Source organism: Penaeus monodon, chromosome 14, assembly GCF_015228065.2.
Source record: "Penaeus monodon isolate SGIC_2016 chromosome 14, NSTDA_Pmon_1, whole genome shotgun sequence".
NCBI classification, from domain to species: Eukaryota; Metazoa; Arthropoda; class Malacostraca; order Decapoda; family Penaeidae; genus Penaeus; species Penaeus monodon.
In genome coordinates, this window is record NC_051399.1 from 11,553,679 (window position 1) to 11,578,916 (window position 25,238).

The window sequence follows — 25,238 nt, forward strand, 5'->3', positions numbered from 1 at the left end:
TTTTTTTTTTTTTTTTTTTTTTTAATAAAAAAAAAACAGGTAAGTGATAGCGGAGTTTGCTCATAAAAGATATTTATTCCTATAAAACAAAATAATACAAGACAAAAAGAAAAGAAAAGAAAAAACAAATGGAACAATAATTGCCATCTGCTTTCATATGTGAATGACTTGTTCAGGTTATCACTTCTTGGAGAAGTGTAATTGCATAACAGTTAACATGAAAATAATGGAAAACTTCATCTTACAATAAAGTCATGTTAATATTGTATACTGACTTTACAGCAATTATAAACAGTACTTGAATGTAGAAAATAAATATAAAGATAATATCATTTCTTAAATGATGAAAAGGAAGAGAAACCCATTATTTTTGCCATTTCTGGGTCCATGCTTGATCCTTGGTCCTCATCGATAGAGGAATCTGCCTTACGTTTCCGCTCCTTGCGTTTCTCACGTCGATATTCTTTAAGCTTTTCCTCCTGAAGGAAAGAGATTTGAATAAATAAAATACAAAATATCTACATACTGATAAAAGCATCCAGTCTTCATCATCTATATATATATAAAATATATATATATATATATATATATATATATATATATATATATATATATATATATATATATATATATATATATATAAGTATATATATATTATATATATATATATATCTATACATATATATATATATATATATAATATATATATATATATATTATATATATATATATATATATATATATATATATATATATATATATATATACTATAAATGTAGTATGGCTCATATACTCTGATTTTTTTTTTTTATCTTTACTATAATTGCAAAATACAAATTACATTTACAGTACATTATTAACTTAAATTATAAAATCTAACTAATAATTGTAAAATCTTTACCTCTTCCTTTAATTCCTGCATTCTCTGTTCTACATCATAGTCTTTCTTCTTTTCTTTAGCTTTTCTTATTCATATCAAATCGTTTTTTCACTTGGTCCAGAGAGGATCGTTCAACTCTCATGGACATTCCAAGATTTCTTTGATCTGTAATATTAAAATATAGAAATGTAAAGTTTCCAGACATACTATATTCTAGAAAAAATTTCTGCTACTTGTGGCTATATTTCTGAACAAAAATATACATATATAGCAAGAACATTATATGAAATAACATCATATCTGTTTATCACTCAACACAATATACTATATTTTTGTCTGCTAGACTTTAATGTTTAATGTGACTGTGACAGCCCACAAATAAAAATTCACTTGTTTAACTACTGGAAGTAAAAATAAATCTTAATATTAATTAAGGATCAGTGTAAAAACTGAAAACATTAAATAACATCATATCTATTCATCACTCCACACAATATTACTAAAATTTTTGTCTACTAGACTTTAATGTTTAATGTGAATGTGACAAGCCGACAAATAAAAATTCACTTTAACTGTTGGAAGTAAAAATAAACCTTAATATTTATTAAGGATCAGTGTAAATACTGAGAACAGTAAAAATAACATAATAAACACTGAAGAACTTAATCATCATATTTCATGTAGTACCTCCCAGGATATAATATAAACAGCAACTGAGGTTTTGGACAAAAGATCAACTTACTGCAATGCTAAAATTTTATGGTACTCTGTGCAGTACATACTCAGTTGACTTAAGAAGCAAATTTGACAAATCTTATTGCAATTTACTCACGTTTTTTGCCATTGATGTGGTCTAGGAAGTTAATAGAATCCTTCACAACACAATCGCACACATTGCAATAATACCTGAAAAAATCAAAAAAAATATATAAAGAAAAAGTAAAACTCCACTTCATTTCTGCCCTGTAAGTTTATTCTTCACTATTGGTTATCCTTACTCTAACACAGAATACATTAACAAGAATAATTAAATACTGAATACTGTGAATTGCTTTCTTTCCCATTTCATGGATTTTAGACACATAATGTACAGTACACAAGATTCCTTCTTCCCATTTCCGAGTGTCAAAAAACCCATCTTTCTATGCACTCTTTTAACACCATACAAATCCTCAAAGTTTGCAATTTCATAGTATATGTTCTACTGGAAATGTTTGGCAATTCAGTTTTTCACATAAACTTTCAATATATAACTTTAATTCAGGCTTATGACAATTACTACGGATATTACAAAATTAATGCTTGCTTTGCTTATTTGTACATTCTTCAAATACCTCTTTATAGGCAAAAACTGATTCACACAAACACACACAAGCACATGCACTCAAACACAGACATGAGCTCAAAAGATAGACATAATAGTAATAATTATGATAGAAATACATGAATCAGAACTAACACCACCACTCCTCCACTATATGAATTTTTGTTTAGAAAGATTACCTAAATAATAATTAAAAAAATAACATACAAATCATCATCATCAAGGGGCTAATGATGATGGGGGAGCATGGCTGCATCCACCTTTTGCTTCCAGCCATGAGGGTGAGTCTCCAGGCAGGCCCTCGGCCATCTCTAACTCCTCACGACAGGTCTCGTCAAGCTGCCCGGGCCATGACCTCCTAGGTCATCCCATGGGCCTCCTACACCCAGAATTGTCTCACAAAGAGACAGCCTGATGGGCAGGGTCATTCATAGGTGCCCATATTGCCTGAGTTGGCGATCCCAGATTATGAAAGTAATAGGTCCCATACTAGTTTCACGGTGTAGCCATCAGCAGGACACATGATCCTGCCAACTGTACCCCATGATCTGGTGAAGAGACTTGTTACAAAAGGCATCGAGATGAGACTCTGGGCACTAGATGGCATCCAGGTTTCGCTTCCATAGATCAAAACTGGCAGTATCAAGGCCTTGAAGACACGTAGCTTGGTCCTTCTGCATAGGTACCGACATCTCTAACAGGCTCCCAAAGTCCTGAATCTTGGTCTTGGTCCAGGAGACCTCTGGGCCTAAGGGCTGCGCCTCATTGTTAAATGTATCAAAAGCCACCATCAGTGACTCCAGGGACTCAGATAGGAGGATAGCAACATCATCAGAAAGTCAAGGTTTGAGACCTTGATATTGCCCAGTGTTGCTCCACACTGACTTTGGCTAGTAGCTCTGTCCAATATCCAGTCCATGCAAGTGTTGAAAAGTGTTGGTACAAAGACACAGCCTTGCCTCATCCCTGAATTGACGGGAAAAAGTTTGAAGGCCCCCATCACACTTTACAGCACTTTCAGTACCGGTATATAAGCTTGCAATTAGGCCAATAATCTAAGTCTCAGAATCTCCCATAGTGATTCTCGATGCACCGAATCAAACGCCTTCTTGAGGCTAATGTAAGCTGCAAGCAACCCATGACCAAACTCACGGCGGTGTTCCACAATTACTCTAAGCGCTAGGATATGGCCTACTGTGGACTTGCCAGGAGTGAATCCAGACTGCTCCAGTCTCTGGTGCCTAGTAGGTGGCTGTGGATCCTTTCCAGAAGAATGTGGGCAAAATCTGCCTGGTATGCTGAGCAGTACCATGGTAGTTGCTAGTCCCAATGATTCCCTTTCCCTTTCCAGAGAGGGATGACCGCGCCCCTCAACAGGTCAGGGGGAATTGTACCAGACTACCAGATGGCAGTCAAGAATGCAAGCCCCAAGCCATAGGTTCACCACCAGCCTTTAGCAGTTCAGCAGGTATATCACATACGTCTGCAGCTTTCCCACACTTAGTTTGGAAATTGCCATCCTAACCTCAGTTAGGGTAGGAAGTTCCTCGCTGATGTGTAGGTCTGGCACAGGTATTGTGATACCACTGGCACCCAAGCCAACTGTTGGAGGTTTACCTGCTCAAAATACTCAGCCCATTGTTCATGAACCCCAATATGATCTGAGATGATCTGTCCATCACTGAGCAGACTGCAGTCATTTGTGAGGAGGGCTTAGAGTTCAGCTTTCTCAGAGCTTGGTAGGCAGGGTGAAGGTCATTTACCAAGAAATGGTCTTTAACCTCCTCAGCAAGATTCCCGATGAACTGTTCCTTATCCCTTCTCAGCAGTGTATGAATCCTATGCACCAAAAAGTGATGCAAGTCCTGACTGCCATTTAACTGAGCCATGGACACACTTCATTGGCCTCCTATGTCTCCAGGGAGATGAAATTCTGCCTTGCCTTTGGTTGTATGCCAATGGATTCCTGAGCTGCTTTGACTGTTTCACGCCTGATGGACTCCTACAGAGCATTTGGGTCCGTCAGGTTTTCTTCAAGTCTTGTGAATCGATCAGACACTGCAGTGGCAAACCCTTGGTCACACTCCTCCTCCCTCAGTCTGTCCAAGTGAAAACACACTAGAGTCTCAATACCATAATATGCTCATCAACTGGTGTTACCTCAACTACCGAGGGTTGAAGTCGGCTGGAGATGGATATGGCTACTCCCTGGAGGTGATGACCATCACCACGGTCTGACCAGTAGTAGGTGTACCCACCCATACTGATTGTGCCACTGCCAGGTCTTCTCGCCTTCGAGAGGGCAGCCACCTTAATTCCCAACTGCTCCAATTCCCTCGATAGCAAAGGTAACCGCTCATCCTGCTGAAAGGACCAGATGTTCTAAGCACCTATCAGGATAGCTTGCCTGAGGTTAAGCCTCGGGCAGTCGCTCTGGGTGGATGCCACCACTGCCATCCCCACTGACACAGCCCCAAATAAAGGGGGTCATCAGGCTGTGGGCCCCACCATCTGCCTATGGGGTTCCCTAGGACTTTGCCCTAGAGGCCTCACGGTGGGTTGGCACCTGCTGGGGTGCAGGCAGGACAAGTAACTCTCGTTCCAAACCTGGGCCCCAACAGGACACACAGCCCACTTGCTTGCTGGGAGGGAGGGACAGCATCCCTCGCCCCAGCATATCCATTTATTTTGGTTGCTGCTGCTATTTGGGGGGAGGAGGTCTGGCAAGGCCCACCTCGCCCGAGCTGCCCATTAACCCCTACTGATGAATTATATTCTTATGCACTTCATCTACATACATAAACAAAATATAAAACTGCAGTAACTCCAAAAGTAAGTTTTATATGAAAAAAACACAACAGACAGATGATGTTATGTGTATTAGCCAAAATCTGATGGGCATGGCATGTAAGTACACTGAGTTTACTTTATTCATTGTTTCTACACATAGATAACTACATTTGCACTAAGTCACCAATGGGCCAATTATGCCTTTACTTGATTTTTGAAAATATTTTACATTATCCCATATGCTGTTACTAATGTCTATGACATTATAATAATTATAAGTCTATAACAAAAATAACACCACTGATTTTCATAACATTTATAAAAACAACAGTTTTCCCACTAATTCAAGGAAAGGTGAATTCAGTTAAGATCATAAGGTCTACTAATTGATTCCTTTGTGGCTAAGCACTAGCAGAACTATCTATTGTACAGAGACATTTCACACAACACACACCACACACACACCACACCACACAACACACACACACACACACAACACCACACACCACACAACACACACACACACACACACACACACACACACACACACACACACACACACACATACACATAACATATAAAAATAAAAATAAATAAATAATAAATTATATGAGCACAGCATTTTTCCAGCGGCATTGAGTTAATGTATATTCACGATAGCAGAAAAGCCTTACCCTCCTGATTGAGATGCTGGGGTAGTTTTAGTGATGACCTGACTCTTGCCAAGCTTTGAGTCAATGTCCACTTTGTACTCGCGCTGTTTTAACAACTCACGCTTAACGGGAGCAATCTTCTGTTTTTGAGCTGAAATGAAATTTTCTGATTAATTCATAAGGTGATTAACATAAAAATGACATGTCAAACTTACATTATATAGTATAGTCACATATAATGAATCTGTAATGAGTGATTGTGCAGTATTCTCTAACCTTGAGCAGCATCCCGCTCAGCACGTATACGTTGCTGTGCAATAGATTCATACTCATCTCGGTCCCATTTCCTCCTGAATTCTGGCCCGGACTAGAAGAAGAAATTGTTAATTAGATATAAAATTACAAAATCAGTTCTAATGGAGGGGGAGGGGTTCCTCTGTATTTTTAAAATCAAAAGATCTTCAATTTTCAAAAAGATCCATGCAACAATAATCTTTTATAAGAAGTAAAACCCATATTTTATTAAGTTTCTGAAGGACAGTTGGGTGGAGAGGTCTGTGAGATGAAGAGGTGTAGGAGAAGATGCCTAGTGTAACAAGTAAAGTGAAAAGGAGGGGTAAACATCAGGAAAGTGGTAAAGATTTGAGTATCTGTATTTAGAATGGGAAAAGAATTAGATGGGAGAGGGAGGGAGTAGAAGTAAGAAAATAAGGGATAAATGAAAGAGATACTGGGGCCATGACCAGGTTGGGTACATGGAGGGCAGTTGGCGAAGAGTGACACTGCTTGGCAGGGTGGCCAAAATGCCAATGTTTCTGATATTGATGAAGATGGGGTTATTATTGGACAGGGCAGGACACCCCACCAATATAAATTTCATGTGGGAGGTCATGTCTACTGAAGCTAATCTTGGCCATATTGGTGTGGGACTTACAAAGACCTCTGGGAGGAATAGTGCAGTAATGTACTGATACTTTATCATAGTCAATGAGGCATGGAAGCAGACCATTTTCATAGTCTGGATTATCCTTGTTGTAGACCAGGTAATCAGCTAGGGAGATAGAAACAGTTCCAAGTATTAACCCAATCACTACAAAATTATGTACTGTCTCCTCCAGTTTTTTGTGAATTTTGTTATATACAGATAGCTCCACATGTTCTCAGCCAGCAAGGATCTATCAGAAGGCTATAGTGATTGATTGCTACAGTCCCACTCATCCCCTTTCCCCTTCCAAAGAAGGATGACCGCACCCCTCAACAGGTCAGGGGGAATGGTACCAGATTGCCAGATGGCAGTCAAGATTGCATGCAAGCGCCAAGCCATAGGTTCACCACCAGCAGGGATAACACATATGCCTGCAGCTTTCCCACACTTTAGTTTGGAGATTGCTATCCTAACCTCCATTTAGGGTGGGAGATTCCTCGCTGATGGGTGTGTCCGGCACAGGTATTGTGATACCACTTGCATCCATGCTAACTGTTGGTTTTACCTGGTACAACTGCTCAAAATACTCAGCCCAATGTTCCCAAACCCCATTCACTGAGCAGACTGCAGTCATCTGTGACGAGGGCTTAGAGTTCAGCTTTCTCAGGGCTTGGTAGGCAGGGTGAAGGTCATTTACCAAGAAATGCCCTTCAACCTCCTCAGCAAGATTCCTGAAGAACTGTTCCTTGTCCCTTCTCAGCAGTGTCCGAGCCCTATGCACCAAAGGTTATCAAGCTCTGTGAATCAATCAAGGTATCAAAAATCCAAACTCAACATTTTCTACCCTCTATTTATTCCCTAATAAAGGGGGCAAGTCACCCCTGTACCCTAACTTTCTTAGCACTTGGACATTAAGAACTCTAGCTGTGTGACTGAGTGCTGATATGAAACAGATATTTCCGTCATTTCGCGGCAAGTACGAGGCCACGAGAAGCTGTACCTGTGTTGTTTAGAACTCTATTTATTAATGCTCTATATGCTGACAATGTCCATTTCCCTCTATCTCCATGCATCGCTCTGGGTAACTTTAACCAATACCCTAATCTAGACAGTCAAAGCTATCACAAAAGAGGAAATAGCAAAGAATATTCTTTTCGTGAAACTTTCAAATACGTCTGTGAACCCGTTCTTGAAAATGTCAGTCCTACCCCTGGATATAACAATATTTTCTATTTCCTTGATCAGGAATTCTTCTTGCAATAAGAATGTACATCAAAACTTGCTTATAAGTCCATACAATAATAGATATACCGAAAAATTTTAGGTTTCAAGAGTTAAAAATGGCATATTCACTTACACTTGATCCTGAGCCCGACATTGCTGTGTATGTAAACAAACGTTGTATGTCATGTGCTATTTTATTAACAGAGAAATGGGTGAAGGTGTTCTTAAATATAGTATATATAAATCAGAAAATTGTATGGAACAATGAAATCCACTTGGATATATATTTCAGAAAGAATTAGAAACATGGAGAAATACGCAAACTTACAGATATTTCATATCACAAACGTCTCCCAAAACCAAGTAAAACTCACATTATATTAACAGAATATCCAAATTACTTAATTAACATATATCAAACATACTCCGAAATTAAATACTTAGAAAAAACAAATATTTGCAATACCAAAAAGAACCATCGCCTCAGTTGTGGGTTGACTTGTTTGTGTTGTGACCGAGATCAGAGCTGTCACTTGATTAATTTTTCTCAAGTATGTCCCTCACTTTCCACTTCTCTCTTTATGCTTCCGACAGGTGTTTAAGAGGGGTATCTCCACGCGAAAAAGCTCTTTGAACGGGTGTATTGAGCTGGAGTTTGGAAGGTTTCTTGACCCTGATTTCTTGTTGATTTTTTTCGTCTCTTAAAAAATGTTTTCTTCCTGTTGATATTGGTATTCTTTATCCTTTTCATCCTGGGCCGGGTTAGTTGTGGTTGGTATACGTAAATCCAGAGAAAGGGTATGATTTGAGGTTTTACTAGAGGAATGGAAGTGGATATTACGATATACTTTGACAAATTTTCCTTTGGCTCTAGAGAGGCAGGAAGAAAAAAAATCCAAAAAACGCAATTTTCAGATTTGGTTAATTGACAGGTACTCAGTAACAAGTGCTGGCGTTACAATATTTCATTAAATATACCAGGCTTTGCATTTTCTGTGCAGATATTTGAAAGAATCTATCTAAAATAATGTATTAGGTAAGCTTAAAAAATCTGGGTTTGGTTGTAGTAAGTGTCAAGAGGATTTTTTTTGCTTTAGTGATTTTTTTTGCTGAGGAATAGCAGGTTATTCATTATTTTTGCATAAATTAGATATGTTTAAATGTTTAAACATCAATTACATGCAGTGTGAGACTGTTTAGGTATTTTGAAAGGAATTAAAATGTAAAAAAGGTAATTAAATTTTATTTTGCTGTTAGGTTTGAATAAAGGAAGGAGTATTAGATTTTTATTTAATGTTAATTCAAACCTTAGGAATTATTTTTTATGTATTAAGGAAAGGTCTACATTCCCAACACAAATAATTTTGATATTGTATATGGTTTATGTATTCTGAATAGATTTAGTGGTTTTAGTGTCTGATATTGGTGGTAATTAGTGGCACAGCATTGATGGATCACAATGCCTATGGTGTCTTCTGTTGCTGTAGCAAAGACAAACGCACTACATATCATGCATTAAGGATGGAGCATGTATACCTCATTCAGGAATCAGTTCAAGCTCATTATTGTAGGTTATGTATGTGTTGAAGATATGTTGGACTTTTCTAGCGCACTGAAGCTTTGCCCTCCCCATCCATGGCAATCATCTGTTGATGCTGCTCTGGCTCACATGTATACCCATTATTTTGGGTTTATAGGGGTAGGACCCCCTCAAAGTTGTATCAGAGTCTTGATTTGCTTGATATTAGTCTAAATTTGTCTCTTTTGGAGCCAATACAATCAGAGCCATTGGCCAGATATCACAAGCAATCTTATTGGTACTAACTGTGTTTAGAACAAGAATGTAGATATATACCTGATTTAGAATATGATTGCATACTAATAGGGAAATATATGTACTATAAAAAATACCTAAAGCAAAACAAATCTGTCAAAGTAAAGGTAAGCCCATGTTGCTTATCAGAGTCTGTGGATATATGCATTAAACAACATTGTGGCCTCCTCAGCTCATGCTCAGCTAAAGGTCAGGAAACCTTTTATATTCTGGCAAGACAGAGCTTGTAAACCTCTCTAGCTGCTTATCATGAAACAAGGAACTAGTCCCAATTTAATCTTACCGGAATATGTTTGGTGATGGTTTGTTGAATTTTTCTGGAACATGAAGCATGAAGGCCACTGCAATGTTGAATTTTGCTGTAATATGGAGCGTGAAGGCCACTGCATCACTTGATACAATCCTGCTCTAAAAATTACCTGATATTGTAAAAGGCCAAAATGATGATGAAGTACTTTTTGACACCAAAAGAATTTAATTTAATATTTTTAACCAGGTAATTGCAGTGTTAGCATTCCCAGTATTATGAGGGGTTGCTACAAATAACATTTGTATTAGGGATCACAGTCATTTTCCAGAATTCCCTTTTTTTTAACATAAATTGTTTTCCTAATTTTTTTTCAAATAATAAAGATAGCCAGATTCCGTAATTGCCACCAGTTGTTTAGATAATAGTAAACAGTGAGAAAATTATAGTAGTGAATGTGCCGAAAGAAATGCATTTTTTTTTAGTTGTATAGATAGGTGATATGATAAGGAAATAGAGTGATAACAATCCTCAAATTTTATTTATTATTCTTTTTAAAAATGATTACTGATGGTGGTGGATGGCATGATGGTAGATAATGTATTCTGTTCCCACAGAAGCAAGTAGCATAGGGGTTAGGTCTAATGATCAGTAGATAACCAATGTTGCCTTATGACTTTGTCTCTTCACATAATGATAATAGTGATGATTCTGATCATGGTATTGATGATACAGATGTCAGTGATGTTAATGAAAGTGGCAGTTAAATAAATGAAAATATTAATAATTATTATAATGATATATCAATTGTCACTGCAAGTGACTTTGGCTTGGCAGCAGACTTCTTATTTATCATTCAGTAGTACCCAACCCGTGTATGTTGTAAAGCAAGAAATATATATATTTTTTAGCCATCCTTATGTGTACAAACATATTTGATTTTTTTTCTTTTTCTCTCAAAATTTGCCTGCCCTCACATGGATGCTAAATCAAAAAGTAGGATTACCAGGTAGGGGCTAAGGTGAAAAAATAGTTGAAAAATAGCTGATGATGTGTTCAGTGGATTCAGATAATGTTAAATAGAAAATAAGTAATATAAAATCAGATTCTTTAAACTACATTTGACCAAGCCACTTACAGTTACCTGTAATTCAGTAGGCTAAAAGTGGGTCAGCTGCAGTATATATTATTATATAATATATATATATATATAATATATATATATATATATATATATATATAGATATATATATATAGTAATATATATATGTTATATATATATATATATATATATTATATATATATACTATATATATATATATATATATATCTATTATATAATATATATAATATATATATATATATATATATTAATTAATATATGATAATATTATATATATATAATATATATATAATATATATATATAACTATATATATATATATATATATAATATTATATTATATATATATATATAATATATATATATATATATATATATATATCTATATATATATATATATATATATATATATAATATATATATATACTATATAAATATATTATATAATATATAATAAGTAATATATATATATATATATATAAGTATATATATTATATATATATATATATATATATACTTATGATATATATTATAATAGTAGTATATTATATTATATCTATATATACTATACACATATATTTAAGTATAGTTATATATATATATATCAGTATATAATATATATATAATAATTATATATATATAGTATATATTATATATATAATATATTAACTATATTATATGATTATATCTATATATAAGATCTATGATAGTATATAATATATATTATATCTATATATATATGTATAATAGTATATTATAGAATGTATCTAAAATAAAAACATATAAGTCACATAGTCCGAATTTAATATGCTTTGCTATTGGAGCAATGTGAGCTGTCAGAAAAGTCTCAAAGGTCATTATACAACGAAGAATTCCATACACATATTAACTTCAGGTGAATCTGATGCACTTCAGTTGACCCAGAACATTTTGTCAGATATTCATAGGATAGCTGGTCAGTAAAACTGGTATGTTAGTTCATAACTAGATAGGCTAACGTGAGTTCAGTAAGCCATTATTAGTAGTAGTTGTTAAAAATAAATGTGAGGTTAGTTATATTTAGTTTATAAAAAAAAGTTCCAAGATTGTTCTAAAAGTAGATGTTTAATAGCAAAAAGAGCATTATTCCAAGCTTTTCAATGAAATGGGTCAAGTCTAATCCTGCTTGGCTTTGCCAATTACAGATCCTTAAGTCTTACCAGCTCTTGATGATGAAAGTTGTTCAAAGATGAGTTTATATTTATCTATGATTATATTTAATGACACATCTTGCATTTGAAAGATTCTTTATTGAGTGATCTGTGGATCGCATTTTACTTCATATCATAAGATCACTGTTAGAAGAACAAATAATGTAAGTACACTGAAACCATTCAGTATACTAGGTAAGGTCTATGGTACAAGAACAAAAAAAACAACTGTCATTATTCCTCAAAAATGCATTTGTAATTTCATTGATAGAAGACAACTCTGTAGCTGTCAAAATAATATTTTTCTGTACTTTATTTGGTTTATCTTAAAATTCACATTAGCTATCTGTAATATTATTTCATTATCTTATTTCCACTTACAAGCATTTTCTTGATTTATCGAAAATATATTTCTGGGATCTAAACTGCTGTTTAGTAAATCAATAATGATTATAATGTTTATTAATAAAATACAGCTGAGTTGAAGCATTATGAAAGACATGTTCCTGGCAAAGAAAGGTGAATTCAGGTAAGTATAAGGTACTACAAATTTAGTTCTTTTGCCTAAATCTTCTCAAAGACTTTCACAACATATTACAGTGAGCAACTTTTATCCAGAACTTTGGGTTAAAGGAATTGGGAGGTCTACAGCGTGTTTTATAATTAAGCTAATTCATTAGAGTCATATTAAAGTGTATGAAAATTATAATGTCATTTAGGTCAGCAATATATTCTACATCTTATTGAAAGTACTGAGCAGCAATTGGTTATATATTTCAGTGAGTCAATAGTTCCTATGATTACATAGTATTGAAAAAGATACAAGAAATAAGTTAAGATTAATATCTGCCAGATTTTTAAATTCATATGCATTGTCATTTATAGTACAGAGTTATGAGCTATAAGGTAACATTACAATATCCAGTGTGAAGCCTTTAAAACTAATTTGCTCTAAATACAATGAGTAAATAATAATATCTAGCAATTTATTATGCCATTTATTGTCAAAATATGGATAATGAAGCACCGCAACATGTTTTATGTATTAATCTTGGTGTACTGTGAATATAAAACTTATATTTCTTTCGTTAAATTTTGAGTGTAGAATCTCATAATTACTGTCATAGATGCTCTAAAATCTGCATCAGTTTCATTATTGTCTCATTACGATTTCATGAATGTTTCACAATCATAGAATTTAATAGCTATGCAATGTGAAGCAATAAGAAGCCCAATGCTATCTTTCTACTTCAAGAATTGCTGAATCAGTGTCCTTATTACCAAATTCTCAGTAATTGATAATCTGATAGTGAAGTAAAAACTAAAATTGATTTATTTCTAAAGTTGATAAGACCAATTTTATTTTATTTTGCCATCAAGAATCTGTAGTCATAACATTTTCATATTAAGAATGCATGAGTGTAAATGTTATCAATCTGCATGCATGGTGATTGAGTCAATCTTTAGTGTTTTTACACATCTTATCTAGCTTACTTCCTGTCTTAAAGTATCATTCTCAACATGTATTAGGACATTGATAATTGTCCCACTTCTCTATCAAATGTTTTACCATATAGTAATCCTGCATAAGGAAATTAGGATTGAGCATATCTTTGCAATTTTATATTATAATCTTATAAATACAGATGAAATAGTATTAAATATATCTATTGATTTATAATATTGATAGGAAGAAATTGAATGATTTATATGATTATATTAGTAATTGTTGTTAACAGATTCATTTTTCTTCAATTGCATTGAATGCATAGTGGATAAGCTTGTAAAGACTACTCATTGGATGCTATCAAGATGTACTTCATGCGTGCTTCAGTATTTCTAAAATTGACATGGGAGAAAATTGCAAAAGTAGTAACATGTTTAGGGAATGGCTAATTACTTTCAGGGTAACAGGTGTAATTTAATTTACGGTAAGAGCTAATTAGTTTTAATGTAGCAATTCAAGATTTTTCCTATATTTGCATTGCAAATGGAAGCCGTTCTTCGTTAATGCTGTCAGTTTCTATTCAGTAATTGAAAATGGTAAGGAAATAATTTTCTGTGTACCTATTTGTCATGTTCACAACTTATATAATAAAGCTTAAAATTTAAAAAATTTGTTGTGTGGTGGTGATCATTGTGCACTTGTAGATTATTTTTTTATTTTATTTTTTTATTTTTTATTCTTATTTTTTTTTCTTGCTCTTTTCATGGTTTTTACCTTGGTAATCCTACTGATTGTGAATGGCACCTATTAATTGGTAATCATGTTTATGATATAAGCTTATGATGAATTATTAGATGGAGTTTCTTGTACTAAAAATTTATAAAAAATTAATATTTTATTAATTATATTAAATATTTATAATATATGTATGTATGTATGTATGTATATCATCAATCAGCATTTTCTTTTTATTGTTCAATCTTTAGCAATGAGTGCGGGATGACCAGCTGGTTGCGAGGGTCACCCCTGCGCACGTCGCTGGGCCGGCGTCGTGCTCCGTCCCCTCTCCACGATGTTGACCCTGCGGCTGCGTTCCACTCATTCATTAAACACTGGCAGCAAACATGTGAAATCATTGCTAGAACCCAGTTGAGGGGACAGGTAATTTACTGTTTGGGAGAGGAATGATGTGGGGCCTCTTTTGGCCATTATTGTTATGATTTTATTTTTATTTAATGTAATTAATTAATTAATATATTTATTTATTTATTATTATTATTATTTTTTTTTGTGGTTGCTTTATCATGTGTATGCTGTATAGTCTCCACTTAAAGTATATGAATGATAGATAATAAACTCTGGGTTTTTTAAACTTTTTTTTTTTTTTTTTTAGTTAATGAAGTTATTAAATGTTTGATAATTCCAGATACATTCTTGCATCTTGTCATTAATTGGTTACAGGCATGTGCTGATGATGTCACTGCTGTCATCAACCACCTTGCACAGATGGTCACACTTCTGCTGGTGGACTTACGGCAGATAATGGCTCACAACACACGTACTCAAAATGGTATTGGTCAGAAAAATAACGGTGGCAACGAAGTGAAAAATACAACGCATTCTCCTGAAGGTAGCAAAGACTCCAACAACCAACATGCATCTTTGCCAGCAGAAAATCCTCCTCATACTCCAATCTTTGACCACTTCCTGGGGGAAGAAATTCTTGACAAAGTTCTCACTTGGAGCCTCAACACTGGGGAATTTGTGAATGCCCTCAAGTTGGAACAATTAAAGGTATGGCCTTTACCTTGTTTTGTTTGGTTCTGGCAATTAGATAAAAAAAAATATATATATATATTGAATTGATCCAGTTTTATTTTGAATATAAAAATAACTTACCACCTTGATTATTATTATTATTATTATTATTTTTTAATAATTACAGGTTCATGAGCAATTACTTAGCCACTCAAGGCAAGAAATACTTGTGTACAAGCCCATAATCCGTCCGTTGCTCCGACTTTTGGCTGCGTGTGGAGGTTGTGTCCCAGTTGAAGTGGAGAAACGTTTGGTTGTGCTTCTGAATCAACTGTGTGTCTCACTTATGCATAATCACCAGCTTCTTGATTTCTTTTTCCAGTTCTCCAATGATCAAGGACCTACCAAGTTAGTGCATATTTATTTTATTATCTTTGCATTTTTATATTAAATTCATCTTTGTTAGGAGTTGCTCCTGTGTTTTCCAATCACTGGATAATTTTTCCCCACCTTTTCCAGGTTCATGATCTTTTCACTATTACTGCCATTTGTTCATCGTGAAGGAGGCATTGGACAGCAGGCAAGAGATGCTCTGCTTCTCTGTATGGCTCTCTCTGCTTCACATACCTCTGTGGGCCAATATATTGCACAGCATTCTAATTTTTGTCCTGTAAGTTCATTATTTTATATTATGTACTTTTGGCAAGTATATTTGCAATTACCTTTATTTGTTAACATTTGTGAATATATAGTTTAAGTATGTAATTCATTTCTTTTCACAGGTTTTAGCAGCTGGTCTGAGTGGCCTCTATTCTATGTTACCACGCACTTTGACTATTGAGTCAGATGGTTGGCATCGCCTAAGTCCAGAGGACATAAGTGATATTTCTCAATTACAGTTGTTCCTGAATTCTCTAGAATTTTGCAATGCAGTTGTACAGGTTAGTTACATTTTGTATTTCAAAACTTCATTTACATTAAGCACAGTACCAGGAGTACCTTATATACCTTTTCCTTTCAAAAGAATTTATTTTATTTATGTAAGTTATATTGATGTATGATAATGTTTACCAATTAAATACAGTGTGATTATTGTCTGTTGATATTTTCATATAACAATATCAGTGCACTTCATAATTTTTCATCTAAGTATTGTTGGGAAAAAATTTACTCTCTTGTTCTTGAACTTGTCATCTACAGGTTGCTCATCCATTAGTAAGGGAACAGTTAGTGGAGTTCTTGTATCAAGGATTCCTTGTTCCTGTGTTGGGGCCTGCACTACACCAGGTCAGTGATTTCTTGCACTTGATATACTTGTTTTAAGCACCAATAATTTGTATATGTTAGTCACCAGTAATGGCCTAGAGAGAGAGAATTGGGGATACATTTTTATTACTTTGCCATTTGTGATTCATGCTGCTTGAAAGTTTGTCATTGAAGTTAATATTTGTTTTGTTATCATTTAATATTTGTTTTGTTATCATTTGTTTTCTTTGTGTGCGTTTGTGTTGCTTATGCTGCCAAGAGCAGTACTTGGAAGTAGCCAGTATTACTTGAAGATGTGCAGATTGTTTGTAAAAGTCTTTTTTTTTTTAATAGTCTACTGTTGGGATTTAAGAATATTTGCGTCAAGAAAAGCATGCAGACTTAATTAATCTAGATTTTTTTCTCTTTCTTTTACAGTCGATAAAGTGTTCCCATATTTTAAAAAACTATTGTGTATTATGTTTTGGACCTTTCCTCCATTTTCCATGCATAGTTAAACTATTTCAGTTCCCTACTACTATTTGACATGTATTATGTGATTCAACCATAAAACCCATTCTTTGATATAAAAAAGTAATGCATTCAAGATCTTTTGTAGGCAAGGTGATAGGAATGTATTCCAAAGAATACAAGGCAGGAAGTCTTGTACTAAAGAAAAGAAAAAGCAGTTCATTGGGCTGAAATATTTTGTCATTTTTATTTGCCTAAGAGTCTAGCATTTCAATTGTAAAGCAATATTTGTATTTGCTTTTAGTGATCAAAGTAAATTTGGCAATTGCTTGAGTTCTAGATTTGATGCAGGTTTTTCCTTGAAGTGCTTTTTGAAAATTTGTTATGGACTGTATATTAAATTGAGAAGGGTTCTTTTCTTTTTGGCTTCTCTTTTCCATTAGAATGTGTAGCCTTTTCTTGTCATCTCTAGAGTTACCTTAAGTGTTCGGGTCTTTTGTATGGTAAATTAAAGCGGCATCTGTTCTTATTTGCTTCTTTGGGCCTTTCCACGACTTGGTACCAACTGTGGGCCTTCACAGGGTGGCGCAGTCAATGGGGATATCAGCGCTCACAACTCTCCTGTTTTTCTGGTCAGTATTCCTGGCTGCTAGTGTGCATGGTCTGTCACCTTGAACTAAGTTGTAGTTTAAGGTATGCCTCTTTGCATAATATGCTAATTTAAGCTTTAATTTTTAAGTTTTGATATTATGCCCTCTGATTTGGGCTGATACAAAGGTCATCCCCACTAAGTGAGTAGAGGTTATATGATTGTGTGTACATAAGTTTCAAAGTTCCTTCATAAGATTGTTGTATTTGTAAGTAGTGAAGAGCATTTTCTCTGTGCATGAGGTTTGATGTTTTCATAGTCACAATCTTTTTTAAAAGCAGATGATTCTTGATTTATATAATTTTATATGAAGGCTATTTGCATGGGCATTCCCTGATAACAAAAAAACAACTGGAAACTGCACTTTAGTTAATGTTTATTTACAATAGTATCAGTGCTGTTAGGGCTCCCCATTCCCCCTTTTTTATAGCTCAAGGCAAAATATACTCCTTTTATTGAGCTGAAAAAATGTGTCACATTACGATTTCCTGATACCAGAATGACTATGTAAAAGTTGAAAATTAATGTTTTTATATAAGTAGCTTATGAAAGAATATGGTTGTGAAATTGTGCAGTCTAGTAGGCAATTTAAAGTGTTCTGTTGCTATGCATCTCTGTTCCTGTGTGCTAAATTTACAAAATTATGAGGAAAAAAACTGGAAAGCAGTATTTCTATATGAATGCAACTTTCCTGGATTGTATGGTGTACCTTGTAGTACATTGTCAGAACATACAGAGCAATCTAAGGGATCCTTTGCCTTCCATTGCATGGTTAGGTGTCCACTGCCTTTTCAAATTTATCAGCCAAAAAAATGTTCAGATCTCTTTAGGTTGGTATTCAGCAACTCTTGATGCTCCAACACCACAGACTGTGAAATGCATTCTTGCTGTATGGTACATGATAAAGAGAGGGTATTATTATGTTCCACCCATCCTACAGAATGGTTTATGATTATGTCAGCTATCAAGAAAAGACTTGCATTCTTGCTCAGAGGAGCCAGAAATGTAGATGAAGCAAGTATGTGAATTTAAGCTAATATGCAAAATCCAAAAATATACCCCAGAGTGAAATTCCATTCTATAAAGACTTTAGTTTCACTGGTGCATGGGATTCTTAATACTTTTCTGTAGATGAGTTTGTCTGCAACATCTAGGATCCCATGGTATAGATTTATAGGTTGAACTTCACCTTTGTCTGAATGCTGAGCCTGCAGATATTCTTAGAATAGATTTGCCCTTAGTTGTGCACCCACAGATATCCTTCACCAACATTTTAGACTTAGGGAATAAATTTGTGTTTTTGAAGGAGGACATTAGCAGAAATTGAAAAATGTGAACAAAGAGTGCCAGGTCAATCTGGCACCTAGCATTATACATCCACTCTCTTATCTTTTTCCTTTAGGTACCAATCTGGGGTGGTGGAAGTTTCAGGCAGAATAACCATATGCTATTTTGTAAGCTAGTAAACATTTTGGACACTCAACCACACATAGGAAGGCCAAGATTCCAGCAGACTATCCTTGAGTACACCATGAATTATTAACTTAAAGATATGATGATTAACCCATTGCTGATGGGATCTTGTAATGGGCCATGTTTATGTTTACATAAATAGCACCACATGTACTCGGCTACCAAGGAGTCAAATTAGCTTGCGTGACCTCACCTGATTCCTCCTTTCATTGAGATTTGGAGAAAAGTTCTTTAACTGACACTATTGATATTGACGTTGATATTGTTATTGTTGCCATTATGATTATTATAATATTAACAATACTAATGGCAATATAAGATAGAAAAAAAAAAAAATCTGAAATCAAGTAGACTTGTAAGTGATTGATTCATGGGTGACTGAGTACTTGTAGAGTCATCTATGTGTACGTACAATAATAAAATGAACTCACAGGGAGCATAGCATGCATGTACCTGGCATCACCTACAGTAATGGGTTAAAGTTTCGAGAGTAGGTGGTAGTCTATACCCACCCATTATTATGGATCTTGTTATTTGCATTTATGTATCTAACTTTTTGTGGAATTGTAACTGAAATAATCAAGAATTATCTGCCTTAAGGTATGATATGTGTATATGCTTTATTTACCATACACCATACCTAAAGATTTTTTAAGAAATACAAATACTTAAAAAGTGAGCAGTTATATATGTAGTAGTTTTGTCATATATGTGTATAATGAAACATATATATGGAATTTGCAATGGCAGTTATATTTTAAGAATTATTCTATATTCAAAGATTAGATGATCTGTATTCCTTTGTTAAGTTGTTTATATTCTGTGTGGCAGCACTCCTTATTACCCAGCTCTTCCTACCCACCCATGCCATCCAAGTCTGGACAGAAGCCTACCTAATGCTGATATTGTGTTATCAGATATAAATAAAAAGAGGATACCTGACCTATCTTCTTCAGCTGACATGACTTTGTTCATGACGACCTGTTTCATCCTGCTCTTTAATATCCCCTCCTGTTAACAAAGTTTGTCCTGCTCTAGCCAAGCCTTAACCTACTAAACCTACCTCACTAACTCCAAGGCCCACTGATATGCTGCATTGCCATTAATTTGGAAGTGGGATACTTCAAGTAAGGATAGTTTTAAAAATTTCTCCAAAGGAATTAAGGCTTAAACTTCGATAAGGAACATTCTTTCCCCACAAATTCAGTTTATTTTTTTGTTAACTTACTTGACTGATACTTGAGGCAAATATTGCAAGTGTAAGTTTGTATGTATAGTCATTTCTTTCATAATTGATTCTGAAAGTTGGTGTTACTCATTTTATTTTTTGGGGGACCAGTCTGTCGTTGGTGAAGTTGTTGCAGCCACTGCATATGTAGAGCTGTGTTTACGAACAGTAACCGAGCCAGAGCTGAGGAGGGCATTCCTGGCCTTCCTCCTCACTTCTCCCAACAGTCCAGCCTTGGAACCTCCAATCATAACTATACTCATCTCAAGATTACACTCGCCAAATACAGTAAGTCTTTTCATTTTCAGTGGGGTTTACGTAATTTACTATTGAGAATATTTGGATTGAAATATCTGAGAATTCTTGGTTACATTGTTGATTATATGCATAGCATTAACAGAGTTTTGTTTAATGTTTTTTTTTCAAGGGATTTAATAAATACTGTCTTTTTCAGCAACTGTGCCTGGTTACTCTTAGTCTGTTTTGGACGTTAGTGGAACTGAACTGTGAAGATTTAATGATAGCACTCGTTTTCCAATATCTTACTCCTTGCACACATGTTATGCTGTCACAGAGGTCACGCCTTACACAACCCCCACACCCTGGAGCCCATGCATCGCATAGGCTTTTACAACTCATGCCTGCTGTATGCCAGGTACTGTCCAGTCCACCTTAAATCTTATCATGAGATTGAAGGTGAAGAATATATTAAAATTTAATACATTTTCACTTGATTATATTACTTCTCTTATATATGAAAGAAGATTAAGAAAAAAAAAAGTGTAATATGTACTTGCTAAGGTTCATATAATATGTTTAGTAATTTAGTTTCCTATAGGTTATGTTCAGAGAAGCAAAGAAAAGCCAGTTTCCATTATTGATTTTTTTCTTTTTACATGTAGCAGGTTGAAGCCCAGCAGAAGAAACCTGAGAGTGGAGACTCCTCTCAAACACCGCAAACATCACTATCACCTCAGCCATCACCAACGACTTTAACAGTGCCACAACATCATCGATCGCTCTCTAACACATCATCTTGCTCATCAGAAAGTGACTCAGTCTTTGAACAACAGACCCCATATTCTGACTACCTACAAGATGCCCGTTCAAGAATAGAAGCAGGGACTATTGCCTGTGGCTGTTGGGTCTGGAGGTATGATGGTCTTAGTCCTACTCCAACTCAAGCTATGGAGATGTTAGATGTGGCACGCACTAACCCACCTGTATTATATTCTAAACCACGTGCCCACTCTGACCCAGTACCAGTTCATTCTTCAGACTTGCCACAAGCAGAGGCCAAAGTTCGAAGTGTAAGTCTACCCTCAGCTATAGGCAGTAGAGAGAAAGGGGATAGTAATGAAACAAGACCAGTGGTTAATGGTATATGTGATAATCATAACAATGATGCAAGAGGGGCACACCATGCAGCAGCAGCAGCAAGAGGTGTTGAGAGAGCTGCTGGGGCTGGAGGTGAAGAGGAGAACCTTGACTCTCTTGGAGAAAGCAGTGGATATGAAAGCTTCAACATTAGGGCATCTCGAGACTCCTCTCCTGCCCATAGTTCCCATGGCTCGCCTAGAAACCGTGTTGTCCACCATGAGTCACCGAGTCTAGAAGAAGCATCCTCTCAAGGCTCACCAGGAGATAGAGGACCCAGGGAAAGAAAAGGATCTGTTTTGAGCTCAGAGGAAGATCAGGAATTCATGGATACACTACAGAGATCATCAACTCCCACTGAAATGACAGGTCTAGAAGAAACACTGTGTGAAATTGAGCAAGCATTCACTGCATTTAAGATTTTTGATGTGAGCTCCTCAACATCATATAACAAAGTAAGTATTTACTGTAGTTTTGTTTTATTAATTTTGTTTAAGCATAGATGGCTTCTGAACCCAATGTCAGCATGTTTATGCACTATCCCTTTTAGATTTTAGTGCCTTTGTTAAATACAGATGGCTCCACGTGCACTCAGCCACTAAGGAATCTATCAATTGGTCCTAGTGACCGATCTTGATTTCCCCATTCCTTGAATTGGCTAATACTATTGATATTGACATTGTTGTTATTCTTATTGATATTATGATTATTAAATAGATTAAATTAAATAAATATAAATATTTATAACATCAAAGACAATGAAGTAATAGAAATGAAGCTTTAAAAAAATCAAGGAAAGGGGTAAACAGGAGGGACAGGTAAGACTAATAGCTGACTCCTCGGTTACTAAGCACTTGTTGTAGAGCCATCTGTGTGTAAAGACAATAAATAAACTTGTATTGTGGTGGGCATGTCTTTGGAGTCTTGCCACCAGCACTCATTGGGTCAAGTGCTTAGTCACCAAGGAGTCAAAGTTCTTATTTGTATTACTATTATTATTGATAACTTCTGAAGAATAATAATAATGGTAATAGTAATGAGGATAACATTACCATTAGTACTACTAATAATAAAGATAAAAACTTCATGAAATGGGATAAGCATTTGATCAAATAGGCCTAGTAATTGACTACTTCATAACTAGGCATTTTTGAAACCATCTATATGTAAACAGAATCAAGAAAACAGAACCACAATAGACAGTGCATGTACCCAGTATCAATAAGTAGAGATTTTTTTGTTACTAACCCCCCCCCCCTCTTATATTATTGATTGAAATGGTGATCCTTGACACTAGTATTTATTTACACACACCAACACATCCATTACACATACACATGATGTGTATGTGTATGTTATAAAATAACTAGTGTCAAGGATCACCATTTTCAATCAATAATATAAGAGGGGGGGGGGGTTAGTAACAAAAAAATCTCTACTTATTGATACTGGGTACATGCACTGTCTATTGTGGTTCTGTTTTCTTGATTCTGTTTACATATAGATGGTTTCAAAAATGCCTAGTTATGAAGTAGTCAATTACTAGGCCTATTTGATCAAATGCTTATCCCATTTCATGAAGTTTTTATCTTTATTATTAGTAGTACTAATGGTAATGTTATCCTCATTACTATTACCATTATTATTATTCTTCAGAAGTTATCAATAATAATAGTAATACAAATAAGAACTTTGACTCCTTGGTGACTAAGCACTTGACCCAATGAGTGCTGGTGGCAAGACTCCAAAGACATGCCCACCACTATACAAGTTTATTTATTGTCTTTACACACAGATGGCTCTACAACAAGTGCTTAGTAACCGAGGAGTCAGCTATTAGTCTTACCTGTCCCTCCTGTTTACCCCTTTCCTTGATTTTTTTAAAGCTTCATTTCTATTACTTCATTGTCTTTGATGTTATAAATATTTATATTTATTTAATTTAATCTATTTAATAATCATAATATCAATAAGAATAACAACAATGTCAATATCAATAGTATTAGCCAATTCAAGGAATGGGGAAATCAAGATCGGTCACTAGGACCAATTGATAGATTCCTTAGTGGCTGAGTGCACGTGGAGCCATCTGTATTTAACAAAGGCACTAAAATCTAAAAGGGATAGTGCATAAACATGCTGACATTGGGTTCAGAAGCCATCTATGCTTAAACAAAATTAATAAAACAAAACTACAGTAAATACTTACTTTGTTATATGATGTTGAGGAGCTCACATCAAAAATCTTAAATGCAGTGAATGCTTGCTCAATTTCACACAGTGTTTCTTCTAGACCTGTCATTTCAGTGGGAGTTGATGATCTCTGTAGTGTATCCATGAATTCCTGATCTTCCTCTGAGCTCAAAACAGATCCTTTTCTTTCCCTGGGTCCTCTATCTCCTGGTGAGCCTTGAGAGGATGCTTCTTCTAGACTCGGTGACTCATGGTGGACAACACGGTTTCTAGGCGAGCCATGGGAACTATGGGCAGGAGAGGAGTCTCGAGATGCCCTAATGTTGAAGCTTTCATATCCACTGCTTTCTCCAAGAGAGTCAAGGTTCTCCTCTTCACCTCCAGCCCCAGCAGCTCTCTCAACACCTCTTGCTGCTGCTGCTGCATGGTGTGCCCCTCTTGCATCATTGTTATGATTATCACATATACCATTAACCACTGGTCTTGTTTCATTACTATCCCCTTTCTCTCTACTGCCTATAGCTGAGGGTAGACTTACACTTCGAACTTTGGCCTCTGCTTGTGGCAAGTCTGAAGAATGAACTGGTACTGGGTCAGAGTGGGCACGTGGTTTAGAATATAATACAGGTGGGTTAGTGCGTGCCACATCTAACATCTCCATAGCTTGAGTTGGAGTAGGACTAAGACCATCATACCTCCAGACCCAACAGCCACAGGCAATAGTCCCTGCTTCTATTCTTGAACGGGCATCTTGTAGGTAGTCAGAATATGGGGTCTGTTGTTCAAAGACTGAGTCACTTTCTGATGAGCAAGATGATGTGTTAGAGAGCGATCGATGATGTTGTGGCACTGTTAAAGTCGTTGGTGATGGCTGAGGTGATAGTGATGTTTGCGGTGTTTGAGAGGAGTCTCCACTCTCCGGTTTCTTCTGCTGGGCTTCAACCTGCTACATGTAAAAAGAAAAAAATCAATAATGGAAACTGGCTTTTCTTTGCTTCTCTGAACATAACCTATAGGAAACTAAATTACTAAACATATTATATGAACCTTAGCAAGTACATATTACACTTTTTTTTTTTCTTAATCTTCTTTCATATATAAGAGAAGTAATATAATCAAGTGAAATGTATTAAATTTTAATATATTCTTCACCTTAATCTCATGATAAGATTTAAGGGACTGGACAGCAGTATGGCATAAGAGGCTAT

The 25,238-nt window shown here is 35.2% G+C and overlaps 3 protein-coding genes across 3 annotated transcripts in view; 2 read left to right on the top strand and 1 right to left on the bottom strand.

The window, feature by feature from the left end:
• Positions 1 to 31: 31 nt before the first annotated feature.
• LOC119580882 (zinc finger matrin-type protein 2-like) lies at positions 32 to 8,050 on the bottom strand. The gene is given in 7 exon segments (XM_037929103.1): positions 32 to 479; positions 902 to 968; positions 970 to 1,045; positions 1,713 to 1,786; positions 5,669 to 5,798; positions 5,924 to 6,014; positions 7,930 to 8,050. Coding segments are annotated over 7 exon segments (609 nt in total). The 5' UTR covers positions 7,951 to 8,050; the 3' UTR covers positions 32 to 329.
• Positions 8,051 to 8,273: 223 nt separating this feature from the next.
• LOC119580881 (UPF0518 protein AGAP011705-like) overlaps positions 8,274 to 25,238 on the top strand; it is a 28,011-nt gene continuing 11,046 nt past the window's right edge. Inside the window, exon 1 of the mRNA XM_037929102.1 lies at positions 8,274 to 8,347. The gene's annotated coding sequence lies outside the window, so the exon portion shown is untranslated. The remainder of the gene's footprint in view (positions 8,348 to 25,238) is intronic.
• On the top strand, positions 10,881 to 22,292 carry LOC119580880 (FTS and Hook-interacting protein homolog; the record flags this gene model as incomplete). The annotated part of the gene is given in 11 exon segments (XM_037929101.1): positions 10,881 to 10,886; positions 14,623 to 14,797; positions 15,098 to 15,430; positions 15,582 to 15,802; positions 15,914 to 16,064; positions 16,177 to 16,335; positions 16,595 to 16,681; positions 17,692 to 17,742; positions 20,572 to 20,748; positions 20,915 to 21,115; positions 21,363 to 22,292. Coding segments are annotated over 10 exon segments (2,472 nt in total), but the record flags the coding sequence as incomplete, so codon positions are not given.